At 28.1% G+C, this 22,739-nt stretch overlaps 1 protein-coding gene across 1 annotated transcript in view; it reads right to left on the reverse strand.

Moving 5' to 3' along the window:
* The window catches only part of LOC107452602 (protein O-mannosyl-transferase TMTC1), a 188,641-nt gene that overhangs the window by 49,476 nt on the left and 116,426 nt on the right, over nt 1-22,739 (reverse strand). Inside the window, exons 9-11 of the mRNA XM_043054161.3 lie at nt 20,460-20,621; nt 16,955-17,068; nt 6,407-6,550 (exon numbers count right to left, since the gene is read on the reverse strand). Coding sequence (XP_042910095.2) covers nt 6,407-6,550; nt 16,955-17,068; nt 20,460-20,621 — 420 coding nt within the window. The remainder of the gene's footprint in view (nt 1-6,406; nt 6,551-16,954; nt 17,069-20,459; nt 20,622-22,739) is intronic.

Consider the following 22,739-nt stretch of genomic DNA (forward strand, 5'->3'; position numbering starts at 1 on the left):
AGAAAACGCTGTTATTTTAAAAAGGACTCCTGTTTTTGAAGTAAAAAATTACTGTTATTTTAACAAACCAACTCCGTTATTTTAACAATTGTTGACTCTGTTATTTTAACGAAACTTTATAGAAAAAAACGTGTCAACTTTGTGGTCAGTGAGCAGAATTCGTACGATCAGTCAACGCTAAATTTTGAACCTGGTCATTTCATTGGGAGACGAGAGCTCTGTTACTTGAGCTACGGAAGCTCTAACTTTCATTGTGAGGAAAACTTTTTCACTATCTTTATCTTAAAAGTCTTATTGAAGTCACACTTAAGTGTAAAAACATTTAAAACTATAGTGATTCACTCGAATAAAATTGTCTGGCAATTAACTTACCAAAAAATTACATCTAACTTATTAATCCGATAAAAGTAATATTTTGACAGTACAGTCGATTCGCAGTTTTATTTATACGATGTTCAAAACCATGAAAGAATTGCAGAAGGTAAAAACAAAGGTAGAAAATAATCGTAAAACGATTTGGAAAATAAAGAATCGTACGGTTAGCAAAATTGAATGTCAAAAACTGAAATTTAAGCTGACGGATTTAATCTGTTTGTGATTAGGGTGAAAAACAGAAAAAATCGTTTTGTTTACAAAACAGCTTTTAAGCCATCAAATATACTGAGAAAGTCTGTAAAAAACGGAAATTTTTGACATTTCGGTGGATAACGGCTAAGAACAATAAGAAATCTCTCTCTGTTTCTTGAAACATTTCTTTCCTGCATAATTTTTTCTATGTAGCTAATTTTTATAGTGTCCAACATAATGGAAAATGAGAAATTTAGGAAAATTGTTTTATTATATATTAATACTCTGGTGATTTGTTCTAATACTATGCTTCCACTTTTAATTCCGTCCATTTAACAGATTTAGTTTACTTTAAGTAAAAATAAACCACAGTTTGAAATGCATTCGTGGAATCATTAATAACTTTTTTTACAACAATGGATCATGATTCAGTTTAATTACGTTTGAAGTTAAATAATTGCTGTTCATTAGCATTCTTTAAAAAAAAGTTCCGGTTTCATTTTATTCTATTTTTATTTACTACTCTCTTAAATTACCTCTCCTTGTTTTCAAAGGATCTTACAAACTTTAATTCCCTATTCTTAATTCCCAATCAAACTTTATAAGATGCAAATAAACTTTACTTTCAAAAGAAGGATGTCTAAATTAAGCTAAGATTCGCTTATTTTTTTAAGTACATAAAACAAAGAAGATATATAGGATAGTATGTCCTTTGGGTACTCCATAAATTGTTCACAACTTGAATTGGCTGGAGCAAATCCCCCTTAAACCACATTACACTATCTCAAGTAACACAGTTTTCTTTTGAGTTAATGGAAATTGACTTTCTCGCCGGCTAATCTGTTATTCCTGCTGTTGAAGAATCTCAAGAGGGATCACAAGTTAACTTAGAAACAGTTGGCTATACATTGGCGGATAAAATCTAAGTTTTTTTCTATCTTATTTCGTAATTGAGTGTTTTATCCCCTTTTCTACTACGAAAGCTTGACAGCTCACTTTCTTTGCCTTCGTGCGATCCTGTTACTCTAGTTAATCGATACTTTCTTTGACCTTTCTCGCCAAACTACGTTCTGCTATTACTGGAGGCTAGATCAGATTCCTGGCACAGAAAGCCTTTGAATATCAAAGTTTTTTGACTTGAGGTATCTCTTACTCGAGAAATAAAAGGAAAGTCATTGTTGTGGTGAGAGAGAACAAAAATAGCATTGCTATGAATATTGGTGAATTTTCGCCAATCTTCGCTACAATGTGATATCTGTTAACATTCTGTTCTGTTATTTCCATAGGGATTTTCAAGGATCATAAGATTTTAAGACAATTTCTGCTTTTTTTAAGTACAACTAAGAATATTAAGACACTTGTAGCAACTATAAAGTAGAAATTGTAATGTTTTTTTCAGATAGTGAAATTGATAAATTAAAAAAATCTGATGAATCGAAAGATGATTTAAAGTATTAGTTTTTTGCACATAATGAATCAGTTACTCGAAGAATAAAAGGAAAGTTGTTATTGAGTGAAAACAGAAACAGCATTATTGTTAACATTAGTGAAAATAGCGAATTTAAAGTAATTAATAAAAAAAATTATGTTTTGTTTGAAATTTTCTTTATTAAATTCAACTGAGAATATTATGTCATTTGTAGCAGCTATAAAGTAGAATTTGTAATATTTCTTAGACAGTGAAACTGATGAAAGATGATTAAAGGTATTCGTTCTTTCACATAACGTATCAGTTACTCAAAGAATAAAAGGAAAGTTATTATTGAGTGAAAACAGAAACAGCATTATTGTTAATATTAGTGAAAATAGTTAATTTAAAGTAATTAATAAGGAAATGTATGCTTTTTTTTTAATTTTTTTTATAAAATTCAGCAATTCAACTGAGAATATTATGTCTCTTGTATCAGCTATAAAGTAGAATTTTTAATATTTTTTAGACAGTGAAACTGATGAAAGATGATTAAAGGCATTCGTTTTTTCACGTAACGTATCAGTTACTCGAGGAATATAAGAAAAGTCATTGTTATTGTGAGAGAGAACAGAAATAGCATTGTAAATAATGGTGAAAATATCAAATTTAAAGCAATCTATAAGAATTTATTTATTTTAAGACATTTGTTTTTTGACATAAAGTATCAGTTACTCGAGGAATAAAAATAAACCCTTTATCGTAGTGAGTTATAACAAAAATAAGATTGCTACAAATATTGGAGAAGTTAGCAAATTTAAAGTAATTAATAAGAAAATTGGAACTTATCTTCATATAATTTTAGTGATTACTATAAAGATGAATTTTCCATGATTTTTTAGACAATGATATTAATAAATAAGTAAACTGATACATGAAAAAATAATTTCAGGTGTTTGGAGAATAAGATTTTAAAATATTAATATTATATTTGATTAGAAATTGTAATGCTAATTCTTTTTGTGAATAAGCGTTAACACATTAGACAAATATAAAAATTATTTAAATAAACTAAATGCCTCGTACTTTTTTTTACTACTTTTGGAAAATATTTCTTTAAAATAAATTATAACTATAAGTAATAACTATATTTAAAAACGCATAAGTACTTCTGAAATTAATACTTAGCATTAATGGTATCGTTATGTTAAACTTTAAGGATACAATTTTCGTCTTAAATTAATTTCTGTATTCATTAATCGATATTAATGAAATTTAAACTTTACTGCCGGTATAACTTGTATAACTACTTAAAGTTTTATAAATATATTTTGATAAATGCTTCGGTTATTATTTTAATTATGAAAAAAGTTAGGTGTCTCAAGCGTATCAGATTTTGAAAAACTGTGTCAGAAAATATCTAATGTCTTATATTGTAAATAATTCTGTCTTATTTTGTAAATAATTCTGTGACTTGGATTCTCATATATTTATTGAAGTTGATGACCAAATGACCTAAACGATGACCAAAAAAAGAAAAAAGTGTACTTTTAACCCATACTTTATATTAAATAATTATTTTCCAATAAGTTTAAGAAAATAATATAAATCAATATTAGTTTGAAATTACAAGAAAACTCATTAAAATTAAACCAATTTTTTTAGTTATCGAAGTTAAATTTTAAAAAGAAATATAAATCAAAATATAATTTCTAAAGAAAACAGAGCATATCTGTAGATGGCACTCAATTAATAAAAATTGTTGAAAATTCTGTTCTATCTCTCCCATTTACAATAAATAAATGAATATTAAATAAATGAATAAATATTATGAAAATAAATATTAAAAAATAAATAAGTATTAAATAAATGAAAAATATTAAATGAATAAATGAATAATAAATAAATAAAAATTAAAAACATTTTTTTGAAAATAAAATTTAATATTTTCCTTAGTATACAAGAGTAAAATGTCGATATTTTAATAAATATTTAGCTAATTTTTTTAAAAAAAATTTATATTTTATTTTTTTACCTACATTTTAAAAACTTACTAGCAAGAAAAGTTTAAAATAAGAAATAATCAGCGGAGACCAGCGAAATTTAAAGATTAGGCAAAATATATTTTTTTACATAGATAAGATTTTACTGTGAAATCTATATTTTTATTTTTAAAGAAAGGTCACTCGAACCTCTTTCCCAATAAGCTCTTCTAATTTATCATTTCATAACTATTATAGTTCCATTCATAAACTAAACTAATTGGTTAAAAATCGGAGAAAAAAGTGTTTGATGCAAGCCATAGCCATATAAGATATTTATTTTTAGTCTGATGTTTCGCATGCTTATTCCCATAAGACTCATGGGCAATAAAACACCCTTACAATAATATGCAATTTCGTAGCCTGTCACACGAGATGGTCGGAACGTGGCCAAAACCCTTCATTATTCATTTTTACACTATATTATAAAGCAGTTCAGTTACAATGGCTTTAATGTGTTTGTCGCAGATAAAAGGAGTTTGAATAGAGCAAAGTTTAAGAATTTGACATTCTAATTAATTATTCTAATTTTCGAATTGGCAGTTGAAATAAATTTTACATAAAGATATGAGAATGATTTACCCAATTGTGTTTGTAAGGGCTCTGAGCATTTCATTTCGTTTCATTTCGTGTATATATTTTTGTGTAATTTTATTTTTTATCTCATATAAAAATAAAATTTGGTAAAAATATAGAGCAATCTTTAATTTTTGAGAACATTTGAATAGGATTGTAATTTGAATACAGCAAAGTTTAAGAATATAGTGGCACTGTCTTTAATTATTCCAATTTTCGAATTGACAGTTGATTTAGATTTTATACAAAGTTACAACAGATTTTATACCCAGCTAGATGACATTAATGTGTTTCTAAGTATTTGTTGCTTTTATTTAATTTTTATATATACTTTTACAAAATTTTACTTTCTATATCACAATAAATAATTTTAAAACGTAGTACAAATTGATTTACATATTGAAGGATTAAGGAAACATGGCCTGAAACGATTTTTTAACACTTTCTTTTATGCTTCAATAAGAAAATTTAATAAAATAATAATGCACCATAAAGAATAGTTTTTTAAAAAGAAATTTCTCCTTATATTTATCTGTTTTAAACCGTTTCGTTGACAAAACGGTTTTTCTCCTTTTCTCACCCTAGACACACACGGATTTTTACCGTCAGTTGAAAATCCAGGTTTTGACACACGGTTTTGCGTTCTGAAATATACGGGTAACCATTTTACCATTATTTTCCATACTTCCTTTTAGCAATTGCTTTTCGATTAAGAGCATCGTATAAATGAAACTACTATTCGACTTTGTCACAATATTGATACAATATTTAAAAGAAATTTTCACTGTCACAATTTCTTCATAACAAAACATTTGAACCACTGTAGCTCAAAGAACTGAGCGTGCGCTTGCCAATTAAATCACCCAGGTTCGAATCCCAGCAATGACTGGTAGTTACAAATTTCGACGAAGTAAATATTCACGTCTAATATCAGTATAGATTTACTTCGTAGCTTTCAGAAAGAAAATCTTTCCGCATATAGTAAAAATCTGTTGAGACAACAGATTTATTTTTGCTGTAAAAACTATTTTGTTACTGTAAAAAAATGAAGTCTGATAACAGATTTTCTTAGTAATTTTTACAAGAAAAACTTGTTCTTGTCTGGCAAAAAAATGTTAAGGTTATGGATTTACTTTATAATTATTATGGTTTCGCACTGCTAACCCAGTTTCCGATTTGAAACCGTATATTTTACAGAAATATTTTTTCAGTGTAATAATAATAAACTTCATTTATCACCTAGGACCTGAAAAGCGTACCATGACCGCGTTTCATATTTCTCTAAAAGGTCATTATTGAAAAATTAACAATCTTTACACTTTTACGACCCCACATAATAGAATTTTGGAATTTTTTTTCATTATAGTAATGCGTAACATGTTGTTTAAATGAGTTTTATGCATAAAAGTTATACTAGCAGTTTTCCCCGAAAAAATATTTATTGAATGCCATTAGTAATACTTTTAAAGCACTTTTAAATATTTCTATTGATAATGTGGCGTTTGAATAATCTACAAAAAACGATTAATAAATTAAACAAATAGAAAAAAAAGCACAAATTGATAACTGTAATTTGTAACAGGCCAAAAATAATAAGAAATTCTTATCCAAAAAAAATTTCAGATTGTTTAAAAAGTTTAGATGGACATTCAGAAACTCCAGATAATATTAATAACTCTTATAAGAAGTATATAGCTAAAAACTTGAGAAATTTCGTTTTCAGAAATATTTTTGATAGTATAATCATACAACCACACATTTCTTCCAGTTTTTTTTCTTTTAAGAATTTCATAGATTTGTAAATTTTACTTACCTATATAAGGAAGCAAGGTTGAAAAGTGCTCTTGGATGATGAGAATTTATCATGAGAGCAAGTTTAAAATGCTGCTCTGCTTCTTCTACATCAGGAAGTAGAGTGCCTAAATTATTATGAGCACTGGCATGACTTGGCCATAAACTAGAATAAAAAAGAAATTATGATGGGTTTTTTTTTGAGTAAATGTCAAAGCATGAAAAATATGTTGCTTGACAAAAAATTACTAAATGTTTAGTTTGAGCCGCGATGGCTTAGAGGATAGATCGCTAGCCTTCCAATGAGGTGAACTGGGTTCGAATCCCAGTCGATGCGAATTCTGCATCCGGCTTGCACCGTCCACAGGGCTAACGTTAAATATCCTCAGTGGGAGACAGATCATGGGTTAGAGTCACCTTGTCGTCAGGCTAACCGTGGGATGTTCTCGTGGTCCTCCTCCATGTAACGCAATTGCGGGTTAGCTCCATCAAAAAGTCCTCCAAGAGGGCAAATTTCTCCCAATACTCGATCCAGGAGTTCCCTTGTCTTCTGGATTCAGTTCAAAATTACCAGGCTACGGAGTTGAACATTAGTAGTCGTAAACCCATAAAACTGAGTCGGCTGTTCAACGACGGTTATAGAATAAAATATAAAATAAATCTTTAATTTGTGCATTTTGAATATAGTAATATATTTTAATTTAAGTTGCAGCGTGGTTAAAAATAACTTTGCCAAAATATGACCATCTGGCTAGCATATCATTTGAGATAACAAGTATTTCGAAAGGGCATTTCAAGAAAATGTCTCAAAAACGTTTATCCAACTCAATAACGTTTACGGCTTCATACAGTTTACGGTGACAGAACTTTAAACATTTCACTTGACTAAGCATACGCTGAGAAAAAAAAGTATGTTCAAAACTACCAAGATGTGGAAGAATTCACCGTGTTTTTTCTTCTTTGACAACACCAAAAGAATCTGTAATTTTCATCGAAGCGCTTCAGTAATGATTTTGGTAAAATTAAAAATGAAATATGGTTTTACAATAAGAATTAAAATTTCGAAAATGTGGAGCAATTTGGTTATTTAATCATGATACCTTAGAACAGGGAAACAAAGCCATTTATTCGGTTAAATTTACCTTTCAATTTTGTATTTCTTTTTGCTAAATGTGTGGTATTAAGAACTATAATTTTGAAAACCAGATAAATATAAAGGGAAAAATTACCAAAGGGATGGTTTAAGTATCGTATATTTAGTTTTAATAACCAGTATTATGTTTTTTTTTACCAGAAATGTTATTACAGTAAAATACGGTAATTTTAACAGATTTTTTTCATTCAAAAACTTCTTCTCATTGAAACGTTATCCTTACTGTTCAAATGAAGGAATTTTGCTATAATTTTTACGCATTTTTTTAAATTTTATTTTATCATAAATGTAAGCCTACCCATAAAAATTAGCCTACCCATATTGGATTTACAGTTACATAAGTTTTTAACTCCATAGATTTGTAATTTTTAATCTAATCCAGAAAACAAGGGAGCTTCTTGATTAAACAAATAGGAGAAGCTTGCATACGTGGAGGACTTTTCGAGGGTAATCAACTTTTCATTTGCGTTACATACTGCAAAAACCTCCAACAAAACCTTCCACATTAAAAACTAAAACGATATCCCTAAAACGGTATCACTAAAAACTAGTCTACACTTAAAAAAATCAAAAACACCAAAATATGGTAAAATTTACAATGTTTTTGGCTCTATGGGGACACCAAAATGCTCATTGATTTCTACCGAAGCACTTTGGTAATGATTTTGGTTAAATTAGTTATAAAATAGGGTTTTGTAATTTATGATACAATTTGGTACATGCGTTACAATTTGGTTGCTTAACCGCGATACCTTTGAGCATGACAAAGAAGCCATTTATTCCGTTAAATTTACTTTTCTGTTTTGTGTTTTTTTTTAGTAAATGTGTGGTAATATGAATTTCAATATTAGAAACCAGAATTTCTGGTAAACCGTTACGATATGAACGGAAATTTATTGAAATGAATAGCTTAAATATCATACATTATGGTTTTATTCACCAAAAATTTAGTTTTTTAAAATCAGAAATCCCCATCACTATACAGTACAGTAATTTTACCAGAATTTTTCCCCCTCTTACCATTGGTGATTTATTTAGCCAACACTGTGGCCGTTAGTGATCTGAGAGCTACATATGAATTGACTAGTCGTAACCAGGATATTTGTCTCTGGAATGACTCGCTGAGCCATCCCGGTTTCCTGCTGCTTTTTAGCAATTAGACCGCTTAGTACACTGCCAAATCACGGATAAATTTAAAGTTTATAAATACTCTTTCGACCTTTCAGCTGCTTCTGTTATTAATGATAGATGTATAGTTCTAACTCAATTTGAATTTTTCACTGTGATAATTGAAAAAAGATTAAATATATTAATGTTCGTCATTTAGTCGCTTGCCGTTAGGCTAACCACGGGAGGTTCTCGTGGTCTTCCTCTCCTTGTAACGCAAATGTGGTTTAGCTCCATCAAAAAGTCCTCCACAAAATCAAATTTTTCCCAATACTCGATCCAGGAATTCCCTTGGTTTTTGGATTGGGTTCAAAATTACAAGGCTACGAAGTTGAACATTAGTAGTCGTAAACCTATAAAATTGGGTCGACTGTTCAACGACGGTTATAAAATAGAATAAAATATTCGTCATCTAAAAATTCTGTACCTGTAACCATACTTACAGAATAGTATGGTATCATATCTGTAACCATACTATTTTGTATCTCTAACCATATAAAATTCCTTCCCCGCAGTGAACTGATCGTAAAGACACGGTTTCCAGTAGAACACCGAAGTCAAGCATCACTGACTGTGGTCAGTAAGCGAGTGGGTGACCACTCTGACCACCCACTCGCTCCACTCGCTTCACCCACTCAGGTCATCGGGCTCCCAAAGTATGGGAGCTATCCCCTCTACAGAGGATCAAAATTGCGATGGCATTTCTTCGGATCATCCTCAGGGATGCTTCCCTGACCGTCGCCAATAGATCATTGTGCAGCTCTAGTGCGACTTAAATAAAATACCTACCTACCTGAAAAATTCCTTTTTTACAAGAACAAAACAAAATTCAGATGTGAGCGAAGTTATTTTGAAATATCCATGCATTTAAAAAAATGTAACGGTTATTTGTTCTTGTTTTTTCTTTCTCTTTTTTTGTTTATCATTAAATGCTTCTAAATAATGAAATGATGCAAATATTGCATTTACGAAATCCGCTAAGTCTTGAACATCAAATGGTATAATTTAAAGATAAATAACTTTTTACTCGTTTTTTTTTAACATCAAATGTTTTTACGATTTTAAGCAGGTAGATGTAGAACAAAAACTGGCTATAGGAGATTATGTAAAGAGGATTAAAAGAATTTAATGAAGATAGAGAAATTGAATTTAAAGAACTTAAACGGATAAGCCTTTGGCATGTTATCACCCAAGTTATTATGTAACACTTTTTTTTATTATTTATCCCAAAAACTTCTTTCGTGAAAAAATTTGAAAAAAATCTAAGTAGGGTTATTTTGGAGAAAAAAATTAAATAACCAAAACAGCATTTTAATCTTCTATAATTTGGAGTTCTGAATATGTCCCAGAGCGATAATTTCTTTTAAAACCTAATTCCACTTAAATGAGGTTTTTTCGCTCGTAATAAGCATGCAAATTGCAAATGAATAGGATGTTTAATACCTTATTTTGCGAATAAAAGGAGTTAACAAAAAGATTTAACATTACATTTCGCAGTTTTTTCTGTATTTTGAAAAGTTTAACTAATTATATAATAAAATTTGCTGCTTTTTAAAAAATTATTCTGATATAATTCTAAAATAGAATATGACAGAATATTATAAAAAGTTGTTTTCGAAACTTAATCCTTTAATTTTATTATTGTGCAAATTCCAGTATTAAAAGCTGCTGAAACATGTATGATAAATTAAATATTTATCTGACAATATTTATTGACAAAAAAACAACTAACATTTTTTTCAACAAGACTATTTTTAAAAATGAATGTACTATAGAATAATAAAGCTTTTAATAACATAAATGATAAAATTCCATTTGATTCAAGCTGTTTATTAGCTATGATTTATTCGCATGAGACATTGCGAAGAATTTCTGAAGACTACGATAGTAAACTTTAAAGAACATGAAAAAAAGGTAGTTCAAATTGTTTACAAGTATGTAGATGCCTATGCATATCATAATCATGAAAGCTGTCATTTTAAATTAATAAAATCCAAAGGATTTTAAATCAATTGTAATTTATAATATTATTGCAATTTCGTATAGTAAAAATGCAATATTAAACTCTAAGCACTAAAGTTCGTATCTTATGGGTAGCTAATATTCTACACTTTCGCAACATTCCCTCATTTTAAGTAATAGTGTGAGAATGATAGGTTCATTAAAATTCAGTAATAGAAGTCAAGCTTAGCTGATTTTTGAAATAAATCATAAGATAAGCCTGGGTTAGATGGCCTTAGAGGAAAAATAGCCAGTTTAATAATCTGTGATATTTTTTAATTTATTGCAGTAGATGCAGTTTCGCTGAAGGCAGTTTAACTTGTTTATCAATTTAGACGGAGCATTGCTTTTCCAAATTGGTAAGGTAAAAAATATGCAAAATTTTATTGTTTTTTTCTTTTTTTCTACTTAGGGGCTAAATATTTTTCGTGAAGCAATTGTTCTGATGTTTTCCAATGCATATGTTAAATATTTTCAACTAACTTTCACTAACTACTTTCACTAATAACTTTCACTTTAAAGCACATATATAGTCCAATATTTTTTCCTGAGTAAAAAGCATCATATCACTGTAAAAAACCACGATGAAAAGTAGTGGCACTCTGGTTACCGATACTTTTTACTGTAATAAATCATAATAAATAATTTGAAATAAATCACAAGATAAGCCTAGGTTAGATGGCCTTGGAGGAAAAATGACCAGTTTAACAATCTATGATATTTTTTAATTTATTGCAGTAGATGCAGTTTCGCTGAAAGCAGTTTAACTTGTTGATCAATTTAGACGGAGCATTGCTTTTCCAAATTGGTAAGGTAAAAAATATGCAAAATTTTATTGTTTTTTTTCTTTTTTTCTACTTAGGGGCTAAATATTTTTCGTGAAGCAATTGTTCTGATGTTTTCCAATGCATATGTTAAATATTTTCAACTAACTTTCACTAACTACTTTCACTAATAACTTTCACTTTAAAGCACATATATAGTCCAATATTTTTTCCTGAGTAAAAAGCATCATATCACTGTAAAAAACCACGATGAAAAGTAGTGGCACTCTGGTTACCGATACTTTTTACTGTAATAAATCATAATAAATAATTTGAAATAAATCATGAGATAAGCCTAGGTTAGATGGCCTTGGAGGAAAAATGGCCAGTTTAACAATCTATGATATTTTTTAATTTATTGCAGTAGATGCAGTTTCGCTGAAAGCAGTTTAACTTGTTGATCAATTTAGACGGAGCATTGCTTTTCCAAATTGGTAAGGTAAAAAATATGCAAAATTTTATAGTTTTTTTCTTTTTTTCTACTTAGGGGTTAAATATTTTTCGTGAAGCAATTGTTCTGATATTTTCCAATGCATGCGTTAAATATTTTCAACTAACTTTCACTAATAACTTTCACTTTAAAGCACATATATAGCCCAATATTTTTCCTGAGTAAAAAGCATCATGTCACTGTAAAAAACCACGATGAAAAGTAGTGGTACTCTGGTTACCGATACTTTTTACTGTAAAATTCGTTTTTACCGGAAAATTTTGCGGAACAAAAAATTTTATAAACCGACATTTTTATAGCAATAATTAATCTACAGTCCCTGGCCATATTAATAGACGCACTATAATATTCTATGTAAAATTATAATTATCACGTGACTCTATACAGCTGTATTGTTTTTACTCGGATGAAGCCGGTTTGCATTTATATACGCTCCTTAATCAACTTGTTAACATTGTAATGCAATACGTTAAAAATAAATACAAATAGTATAATTATTGGTATATAAAAAATCTCCTGAATAAAAACCCATCATGTTTATGTTTAAATGTATTGTACTCGTGCAATGTATATAAACTCGCGCAAATCATGTAATAATTAAAAAGTTACAGTGGGTCTAATAATTTGATCTAATTATTTTAATATACTAATATAACGCTAGATATAATAAATATTCTACCCATCATGTTTATGTTTAAATGTATTGTACTCGTGCAATGTATATAAACTCGCGCAAATCATGTAATAATTAAAAAGTTACAGTGGGTCTAATAATTTGATCTAATTATTTTAATATACTAATATAACGCTTGATATAATAAATATTCTACCCATCATGTTTATGTTTAAATGTATTGTACTCGTGCAATGTATCTAAACTCGTGCAAATCATGTAATAATTAAAAAGTTACAGTGGGTCTAATAATTTGATCTAATTATTTTAATATACTAATATAACGCTTGATATAATAAATATTCTACCCATCATGTTTATGTTTAAATGTATTGTACTCGTGCAATGTATATAAACTCGTGCAAATCATGTAATAATTAAAAAGTTACAGTGGGTCTAATAATTTGATCTAATTATTTTAATATACTAATATAACGCTTGATATAATAAATATTCTACCCATCATGTTTATGTTTAAATGCATTGTACTCGTGCAATGTATATAAACTCGTGCAAATCATGTAATAATTAAAAAGGTACAGTGGGTCTAATAATTTGATATAATTATTTTAATATACTAATATAACGCTTGATGTAATAAATATTCTACCCATCATGTTTATGTTTAAATGTATTGTACTCGTGCAATATATATAAACTCGTGCAAAGCATGTAATAATTAAAAAGTTACAGTGGGTCTAATAAATTGATCTAATTATTTTAATATACTAATATAACGCTTGATATAATAAATATTCTATGTTTATATAATATATTGTCCGATTTATCATATCGTCAAATTTATATTATGTATCGTCTAATTTAACCAATTGATATACGGACATGAACAAGTTTAAACCGGTTTCAGTCGCGTAAAAAAGCTAAAGCTGTATAGTATCACCTGATAGTTAGGATTTTACATATAATATAATAGTACGTCTAATAATTTGGCCAGGGACTGTAATTAAATAAAGATTACTGTAAAAATTACTGCATACTATTTTTGGTAAAAATGGATTTTACGGTAAAAGGGATTTTTCGGATCATTCACTCAGAGTTTCGTTACTTTATACCGTAATTTTATGAGTCATTTTTTACGGTGCAGAGGAATATTATCTTCGAGTGATTATTCGTATAATATAATGAAATGATTATTCATATCCTGTGAATTCGGTAGCTATCTCAACATCAATTTCAGGAGACATTATCACTTTTCATTGGTACGTATTGACATATCATGAATTGTATGATCCTTAATTAAAATTGGTGGCAAAAGCAAGAAAAAAAAGATGAATTTAGGTAAATTAGTCTTCATTTGATGTCTCGAAAAAATAAATCTAGTTACGAAATCTTTCAGTTTGTTAATGGTTTTCGTTCAGTTTGTTTTCGTTTCATAATTTTAACGTCCAAGCTAATGAAAGAAATCTTTAATTTATTATTGCAATGTGGGAACCACTGTTTTAAATTTTTGAGAACCATACAAGCCCTGAATACATTCTGGTTCTAGAGACCTAACATATTATCTGATAAAATCCTTTATCCTACTCAATAGAACCTTATTATCCAATTCTACACACTCAGAATTTGATGAATATCAGTGCGTTAGCTGAGGAGAAGAATACAGTACCACAATTAAAAACGAAGACTGGACGAGGTGAGATGCATGAAATCGATACAAACTCTGAAAACCTAGGGGAAAAAACTAAGGCAATCTTCACCCTTTGAACTTTCCCTTTAGACATACCCTTTGGAAGTATATGCATACATTTACGGTACCTACTACTTCGTTTTCACTCTTATTCTTTTTAAAAGACATCTCATATATTTTTTAAAATAGATTTGAATTCATTAAATCGCGTAATAATGATAAATGTAAAAATAGTTTCCTGATTTGATAAATTTAAATGTATTCCCCAGTCAAGGGTGTGTTGAGTTGAAAATAAAAATATGCCACGATGTTGTTTTTAGTTGCTAGCTGTAAAGCATTTAAACCTTTGTTAAAATTTTTATTCTCTAGTGATTTAGGAAGGTAAGTATATTGTTGTGCGGAAAGCATCATACTTTGAACAAATTTTAAAATACTGTGAAAGTACTTTCTTACAAAACTTAAGTTAGGTATCTTCGAAACATTTTTTTAAATTTAATTCATCAGGGGGATTAGTGAGGGGCTGTCTTTTAGGTACATTTTAGTCGCATAAAAAATAGAAATTAAATAATACTCTTATCAATTTTATTTTTTTGTTTTGTTAAATACATTCTAAATGATACGTCATACTCTGAAAAGATATATATAGGTCATAAAACAAGCATTGAGTACGCTGGGGGAAGGGTAACAACTGGTTTCGGAGAAATGACGCGTATCAAAAATTTTTATACCTAAATTACGCAATTAAAAACTAAGCATTAATTACATGAAGTACATAAAAGTAAACAGTAAAGTATACAAACTTTGCCTACAGTTTTTTTAATAAAGCATATATTTAAAAAAGCATTATAACAATTAGATAAATATAGCAATTATAAGATAATTATAACAATATAAAAATCATGAAGAAACTATGTAATGAACGCAAGTAACCAATTACGAAAGACAGAGTAGTTGTCGAAATAAGAAAGTGGGGGAGCCATCCCCTCTGAAGAGGATCAAAATTGTGATGGCATGTCTTCGAATCATCTACAGGGATGATTACCAGACCGTCGCCAATAGCCCATTGTGCAGCTCAGGTGCGACGTAAATAAAATACCGATATACTTGTCGAAATTTTTAAGTTTATTATCTATATCATTATATTCATGGTAACACCTGCCGGAATTAAATTAAAATGAACGTAACTTCCTTAATAAATCAGATTTTACAATTGATGAAAAAAAATACTATACTTTTTAAAACTGTTGCATGCGTGCACAACACGTAACATTGTGTAATTGCTTCCTTTTCTAATTATTTCAAATACTTTGACAAACAAATCTTAATTATAAATCAGTGCCTTATTTTAAAAATCCGTAATTCGTTTGAATTAAAACTAAGAAAAAAAACTAATATAAAAAATAGTATTAAATTTTAAATGCTAATTTTAAAATTTAACTCTACATCATTTAAAATTCATATTTGAAATTTTATATTTTAATACTTTTTATTACCCAAATTCTTTAGAAAAAAATATTTAGATTGACATTAAGTTATACATCAAGTAAAACAGGAGTAACAAGCTTACAAAATATCATAAAAAACACTAATCTTAACATTCAGTTTCCATGGAGATAAATTTCATCATCTTAACTTTTACACTATCCTTGAATATATTTAATTAGCTTTACTCAGGAGCAAATTTGGAATGCTGTCCAACCGCCTTATCATCTTCCATGACTTTCTGTGGATTACTGAAGTAATACTAAGCAATGTCGGATTCTTCATATGACTTGAGAGGCCCGATTCTTAGGCTCCTAAATTCCAATTAAAGTTTTCAAATAATGTTTCATTTTCTTAAGAACTTTGTACTAGAACTCTGGGTAAATATGTCACAAGTAGAGTTAAGCAGATATTATTATTTTACGTAAAGTTGGAAAATTACCTAATTCTTAACATTCAACTTTCAGGAAAGGCAGCATAAATTTACAGTATCTGAAACATTTCCAATATATTTAAGATATTTAAGAATCTTTTTCCCAAAGCGATTCTGCAACGTTTCATAATCGCCTCTATCTCCTATTTATTTGCAAATAAACAAAGTTACAGCGATTTTTTTTATCAATGCGATCACTAATTCCATATGACTTATGAAAACCATGTTGATACTAAATCAAATAATAATTTTTTATTCATTTTATAAATGGATAATTCGTCCTATATCCGAAAGCTATTCTTCAGCGTTTCGTAATCGCCTTGGTCTTGCCTTTTTGCAGATGAACGGAGTTATAATGGATTTTTTCTATCAATGCTGTCCCATATTCCATATTGGTCCATATTGGACTTTAAACTTCCATATTGGTCCTTTATTCCATATGGCAAAAACTATATTGCCAACTAAATCAAATAATAATTTTTTTTTCATATTATATATATGAATTATAAGTAAAGCTCAAACGCTAATTCCACCAAACTCACTTCAAATCAACGTTTCACAAATCTTTGAAAAACATCGTTTAATTGACTATATGAAATATTAAGTTAAACAAGCATCGCAATTTTACATAAAGTTATACAACCGCCCCATTCGTAACATTCCACTTACATGAAAAGAGACATAAATTTCAGTATCTCAAACCTTTTCAGTATTCTTAAAATATTTAATAACCCTTACCTGAGAGCCATTCTATAATGTTCCACCGCCGTCTCAACGTTTCCTATGTCTTTCTGCAGATTAGCGAAGTTATAATGGACTTTGGCATTATGCGGCACGCTGGTCAATCCTGACCTAAATTAGCAATAAAACACAATTTTCAGTTCTGAGTCTCCTCCATTATCGTAATGAAGATTCAAAGTAGGATACTAAAATAACTTGGAGAGGGATAAAAGTACAGAGGTAATAAACGAAAGGATAACGTTTTCTTTAAACGATAACTTCCCTCCTCGCAAATGAAAAGTTTTGGTGGATGATGCTGATGGACTTGTGTAATACAGGGAAATGAAAATATAAATTTTCAACTTAATGTTCCGGTTGCATTGATTATTTGTGGGAAATACTATGAAACTTTAGAAACTTTTGAATAAATGACTTTTTTCCATTAATTTATTAAAAGTTTTATTGAAATGGAAATGATTATACTTTCTACTTTATTTAATAACAGAATAGAGGGTTGATTTTGTTTTTAAATGAAGCAACATTAGAGGAAATTCGACCCTTTTTAAGCATGTTATGTTTAAATGGTTTTTTAACAATGTAATACATATAAGGTTACAGTAAACAAGAGCCAATATTTGCAACGTTAACTATATAAAAGACTAATAAAAACTGTTAATTATATATATATATATTATAGTTTTTCTTATTTCCAATGGCAGATTATAGATAGACAGTAACAACATACATAAACATCGAATAAAAATAGGAACAGAAACAAAAGATGCTACAACAAAGTCTATTAATCACAACATGCCTCTAGCTTCCCAATAGCGTTCTATTATAGTTTATTATAGTTATTATTTATATTATTATAGTTATTATAGTTATTATTTATATTATTATAGTTATTATTTATATTATTATAGTTATTATTTATATTATTATGGTTATTACAGATATTATTTATATTATTATAGTTATTATAGTTATTATTTATATTATTGTAGTTATTATTTATATTGTTATAGTTATTATAATATATTATAGTTATTTAAGTTTTTCGTTTTAGGTAATATTTGTAAAAAGTTATTATTTACTAATATTTATTAATATTTATTAATATTCATTTTGAGATTTGCAAAGAACGATGATAATTAAATTTTATCTAAATTTTTTATACAAATCCTGATTTCTAAAAATACCTAGTATTTTTGAATCAGCATGTGCATGTTAATGTAGCCAAAAGCATATGTATCACATGGCCTTAGTCTTGGATTAATTTCAGCTGCATTAAGAATCATTTGTATCGTTTTCTTTTTAGTTTTGCTTGCCCCTTAGCTACTTATTTCAATCTAATTTAAGGAAAACTGTTTCAATTTTGAATACTTGCAATAATATGGGCAAAAAACTACTAGATTTTGATTGAAAGTTGTTGTTTTTTTTTGCGGTTGCAGGTTGGGTAAGGAAGTGTTTTACAATTGCTTAAAATAAGGATAGTTTAGATAAGTTTATTTATACTATCAAAATTATAAGAACCCACTGTTCTTTTTATATAATTATTGTTTGCCATATTTCGAAGGTGAAATTGAATTAATGGTTTAAATAAGTTTAAATAAGCATTTTGGAATACTTTTGAAAATTCTTCTAAAATGATTTTGTGATATACACATATTTTTTTAATGCGTACTTTTCACATTTCATAACTCGAAGATTTTAGGCCATGTGTTTCAATCGCTGTTTAAGGCAAATGCTTTAAGCAGGGTTTTTTATAAAATTTTAAATTCCTTACATTAAATTTAATTTTTCAATAAATTCGAAGGTAAAATTAAATTGCTCTACGGATTAAAAATTCTTTTTCTAAAGATTGTTTACAGCAAAATCATCCTAAAAGTTTTAATTGTCTCTTCTAAATAATATTTTAAAGACGTTGAATTTAATGCGCGCCATATTAGGAAAAATCTAAAGTAATTATTGACGAAACATATCAAAATTTTTGAAGCTTTTTCCTCTCTCCCAATTAAAATTATGTTTCGAAATTCTTTATCTTTATTGAATCTGAAGAAAATAAAATAAAGATTCTGTCAAATCAAGCTGCCGAATAAAAGAGAGGAATAAATTGAATGAACTTAATGGAATGGCTTGGAAGTTATTAAATTTTGTTCTTTGGTGGCATAATATTTATGATGAAGTTCAACAGTTCAAGCTCTTTTCTTTATAGGATTTCTTTATATGCCTGAAACATTTTTTTAAAAATTTAATTGAAATATACTGAAACTGCAGAAAACCTTTTATCTTCGTAAAATATTTTGTTTCTTGTATATCTGTTTTGTATTATAAAAAATTCCGTTTTTGATAATAGTATTTTTAATGATTTCCTGTTTTGGGTTTTAATCTTAATCCGATCAAGGTGACCTTTTCACTTTTATCAATTTTTTGTAAACACAATACTTTAATAGTTAACGTAAATTTTCGTTTTTGTATGCTTTGACAATTATTCCATTAAGGTAGCTTCTGTTTCCTCCCCTCATTCAAAACACAATGATTGCAGGTGGAATTTATATTAATTTGCATTAATTATTATTTGCATTAATTTGTGCGATAATTTCTTTTTTTGTGTTTTGACAAATATACGATCAAAGTGAGCCTCTCACTTTCTATCTGCTTTAGAAAACACTTTAAGTTAACAATTTATGTATTATTTTTGCTACCGTATTTTTTCGAGTTTTAACACACATCCGATAAAGATTATACGGTCCTCTTACTTTTTATACGTTCTTACTCTATACTGCCGTAGCTTATGTATATTTTTTCCTTTTCATGTGTGTTTTAAACTTTATCCGATCAAGTTGAGCTTTTCTTTTATCCACTCATTCAAAGCACAGTGGTTTAATAATTTAAGTAATAATTCATTTCTTTTATATTTTGACAGATATCCAATCAAGGTGAGCTTTTTATGTATCCCCTTATTCAAAACGTATTGTTTTTATAATTTGTGTACTAATTTTTCTTGTGTATTTTGACCCATATCCGATTAAAGGAGCCTCTGTCTATTGTTTTTCAAAACACTATTATTTAACAATTTATGTATTATTTTCGTTATTGTGTTTTTTCGTGTTTTAACACAACTCCGATAAATGTTACACGGTCCTCTCACTTTTTATACGAACTTATATTATATTTTAGTAAATTATGCATGATTTTCTATTTTTGTATTTGTTTTAAGCCTTAGCCGATCAAGATGAGCCTATGATTTTCACTGTTCTTACAAAGCATAATAATATTTTATTCATTTATAATTTCGTCCATTTAGAAATCAGTCGAGCAATTTCTTATAAATACAAGAACAAGTTTCTGACTATTTTCCCGCTCGAGAGAAAATTAACGATAGAACTTCAGCATAACGATAGAAATTTGGTCGTAACGTATAAATTCAAGGTGTAAAAGCGTATCTCCTAAATTTATTTTAAATTCTAGTAATTTATATTTTTGGTTGTTAGGAAAAAATTATGCAGCAATAACTTACGTGAACAGGGATTCTCTTGTCTTCCAATCATTGTTTCTTATAATAGTTCTTGTTGTGAACAATACTATCAGAAGTAAAATACCAATTTGAAATGGCCAATGAACTGATGTTTTATTTCGCATTTTTCTTAATCCGTAAGTGATCAGCAAACAAAATCCAATGCTAAAAAAAACATAACAATTAAATGCCTACTATATTTTATTTCATATTTTATACGAATTAGCAAAATAATAAAAACATTTGAGTATAGGCTAGACTTAAAGTAAAGTTTAAAAATCTCGGATCAAATTGTGGTTAAAAGAACTGGCACTCAGCGTGCCGGTACTTTTTACCGCAAAATCATCCATTTTTACCATGTTATATAACGAAACAAAATATATGATATAGCGTTATTTTACCAGTATCAATTACCATAAAACCACTAAATCATTTATATAAAATAAATATTACTGGAAAAAATACGGTGTAATATTTTATGTTAAAAATGGCTTTTACGAATGTTGCACCTAAAGTGTTGGTACTTTATACCGTAATTTGATCCTGAATTTTTTACAGTGTACTAGACATATTGTGGAAACTTCTTTAAAAGTACATAGATACTTTTTCATTGTTCTTATCTAGTACCAATTAAAATAATACACAAAATTTAATCTCAAGTCTTCTGTGGAATCTTTTAAATAAATAAATATTTCAAAAATTTCTGAAATTGTTATTTTTTAATTTTTTGTCTGTCATGATATGACTATGATAAAAAATAATCACTTTTTGATTTTTTTATTAAAAATAACTTGTGCTTTAATGTGTCTTCAACATATTTCTTTGTTAGGGATTTCAAACAATAATATTAGTTGCATAATTTTTTTTTTGATTGGGTTAAAAAAAGATTTTATTTTTAAAAATTTTCACATTTCTTTAAAACAAATAAAAGTAAACTATAAAAAAATTTAAATCTTTATTCGTTATTCCTTATTATCTAAGTTAAAGATTTTAAAGTTGAAAAAATGTGAAAAACATATCGGGCAGAAAAAATGATCAAATTTAGATATCATTTGAAATTCATTAGAAGGAAAAAAAGCATTCTCATAACACGTTCAAATTCAGATATATACAAAATTTTTGCCAATTTTGGAGAAATAATAACCCTTTTTCTTAAAATAACAATACAAATCCAAAAATTTCAAACTTTTTGCATCCCAGACACCTTTAAAATAATAAATACGAGAGAGTGTTGAGCAGTGACAAAAAAAAGTATGTTTAGAACTACCAGAGTATGGTAAAATTTACCGTGTTTCTGATTCTGTCATATTTCACGCGGAATTGGGCGTGATTTTATAAAAGCCCCAAAAAGCACTTTAATATTCACCAAAGCTCTAGTAATAACTTTATTGTAAAATTAACAAGAAAATAATGTTTTGTTACCATGCTGCTTGGTTGTAAATGTCGTAAAATTATGTCATTTAATCATAATACCTTGGAACAGCATAAAAGCCATTCAGTTGATTAAACTTACTTTTCAGTTTTGTAATTTTACTAACTGTAATTTTGAATACCGGAGTTTTCGGTAAACCGTTAATAAACTAAAGGAAAAATTACCAAATTAATTTAGGTACCGTATATGTTGATTTTATAACCAGAGTTACGTTTTTTAACAGGGATGTCATTACCATACCTGTACCGTAATTTTACCATCTTCATGCAGTCTTTAAAATAAAATCTTTGCAGTGGTAGTTATTTATAGCTACAAGGGTAAAGATTTGAGATTTTTGTAACGGATACTGTAAAAGTTGTTGAATAACTTCAACTAGATTACTTGTTAAAAAACAATTCATTTATTGAAGAAAAAATTCACGGTTATAAATTAAACAAATGAATAAAATATTTGTAATTAAGGAAGGACAATGAGGAAATTATAAAAATCGAAAATGTATTTAATTTAGTTTATTTATTCGCTACAAGCAAAATTGCAAATGATTCACATATTGTTACAGAAATTAATTTTTTTTAAAAAAGTGTAATCCGTTTTCTGATTTAGAAATCTGACGCAGCCACAATAATCATAGTTAAATTCTTTATTTCTTCATTTAACTAAATACTAATATGAAAATATAGAATGTAACGGAATTACTGATGTAAAACGGTGGCTTCTGTAAAAAAGGTCAATTAGATCGCTAAGCTATGAGCCACGCATTCAAATTATAAAAAGTAAAAGATAGACAAATTACGTTGAATAGTTTACGATACATTAAACTATCACTTTAATTTTTTTTCTATCGAAAACTA

The sequence above is a fragment of the Parasteatoda tepidariorum genome, chromosome 11 (assembly GCF_982258835.1).
Source record: "Parasteatoda tepidariorum strain Cologne lab strain chromosome 11, Ptep-v5.0, whole genome shotgun sequence".
Classification (NCBI taxonomy): domain Eukaryota; kingdom Metazoa; phylum Arthropoda; class Arachnida; order Araneae; family Theridiidae; genus Parasteatoda; species Parasteatoda tepidariorum.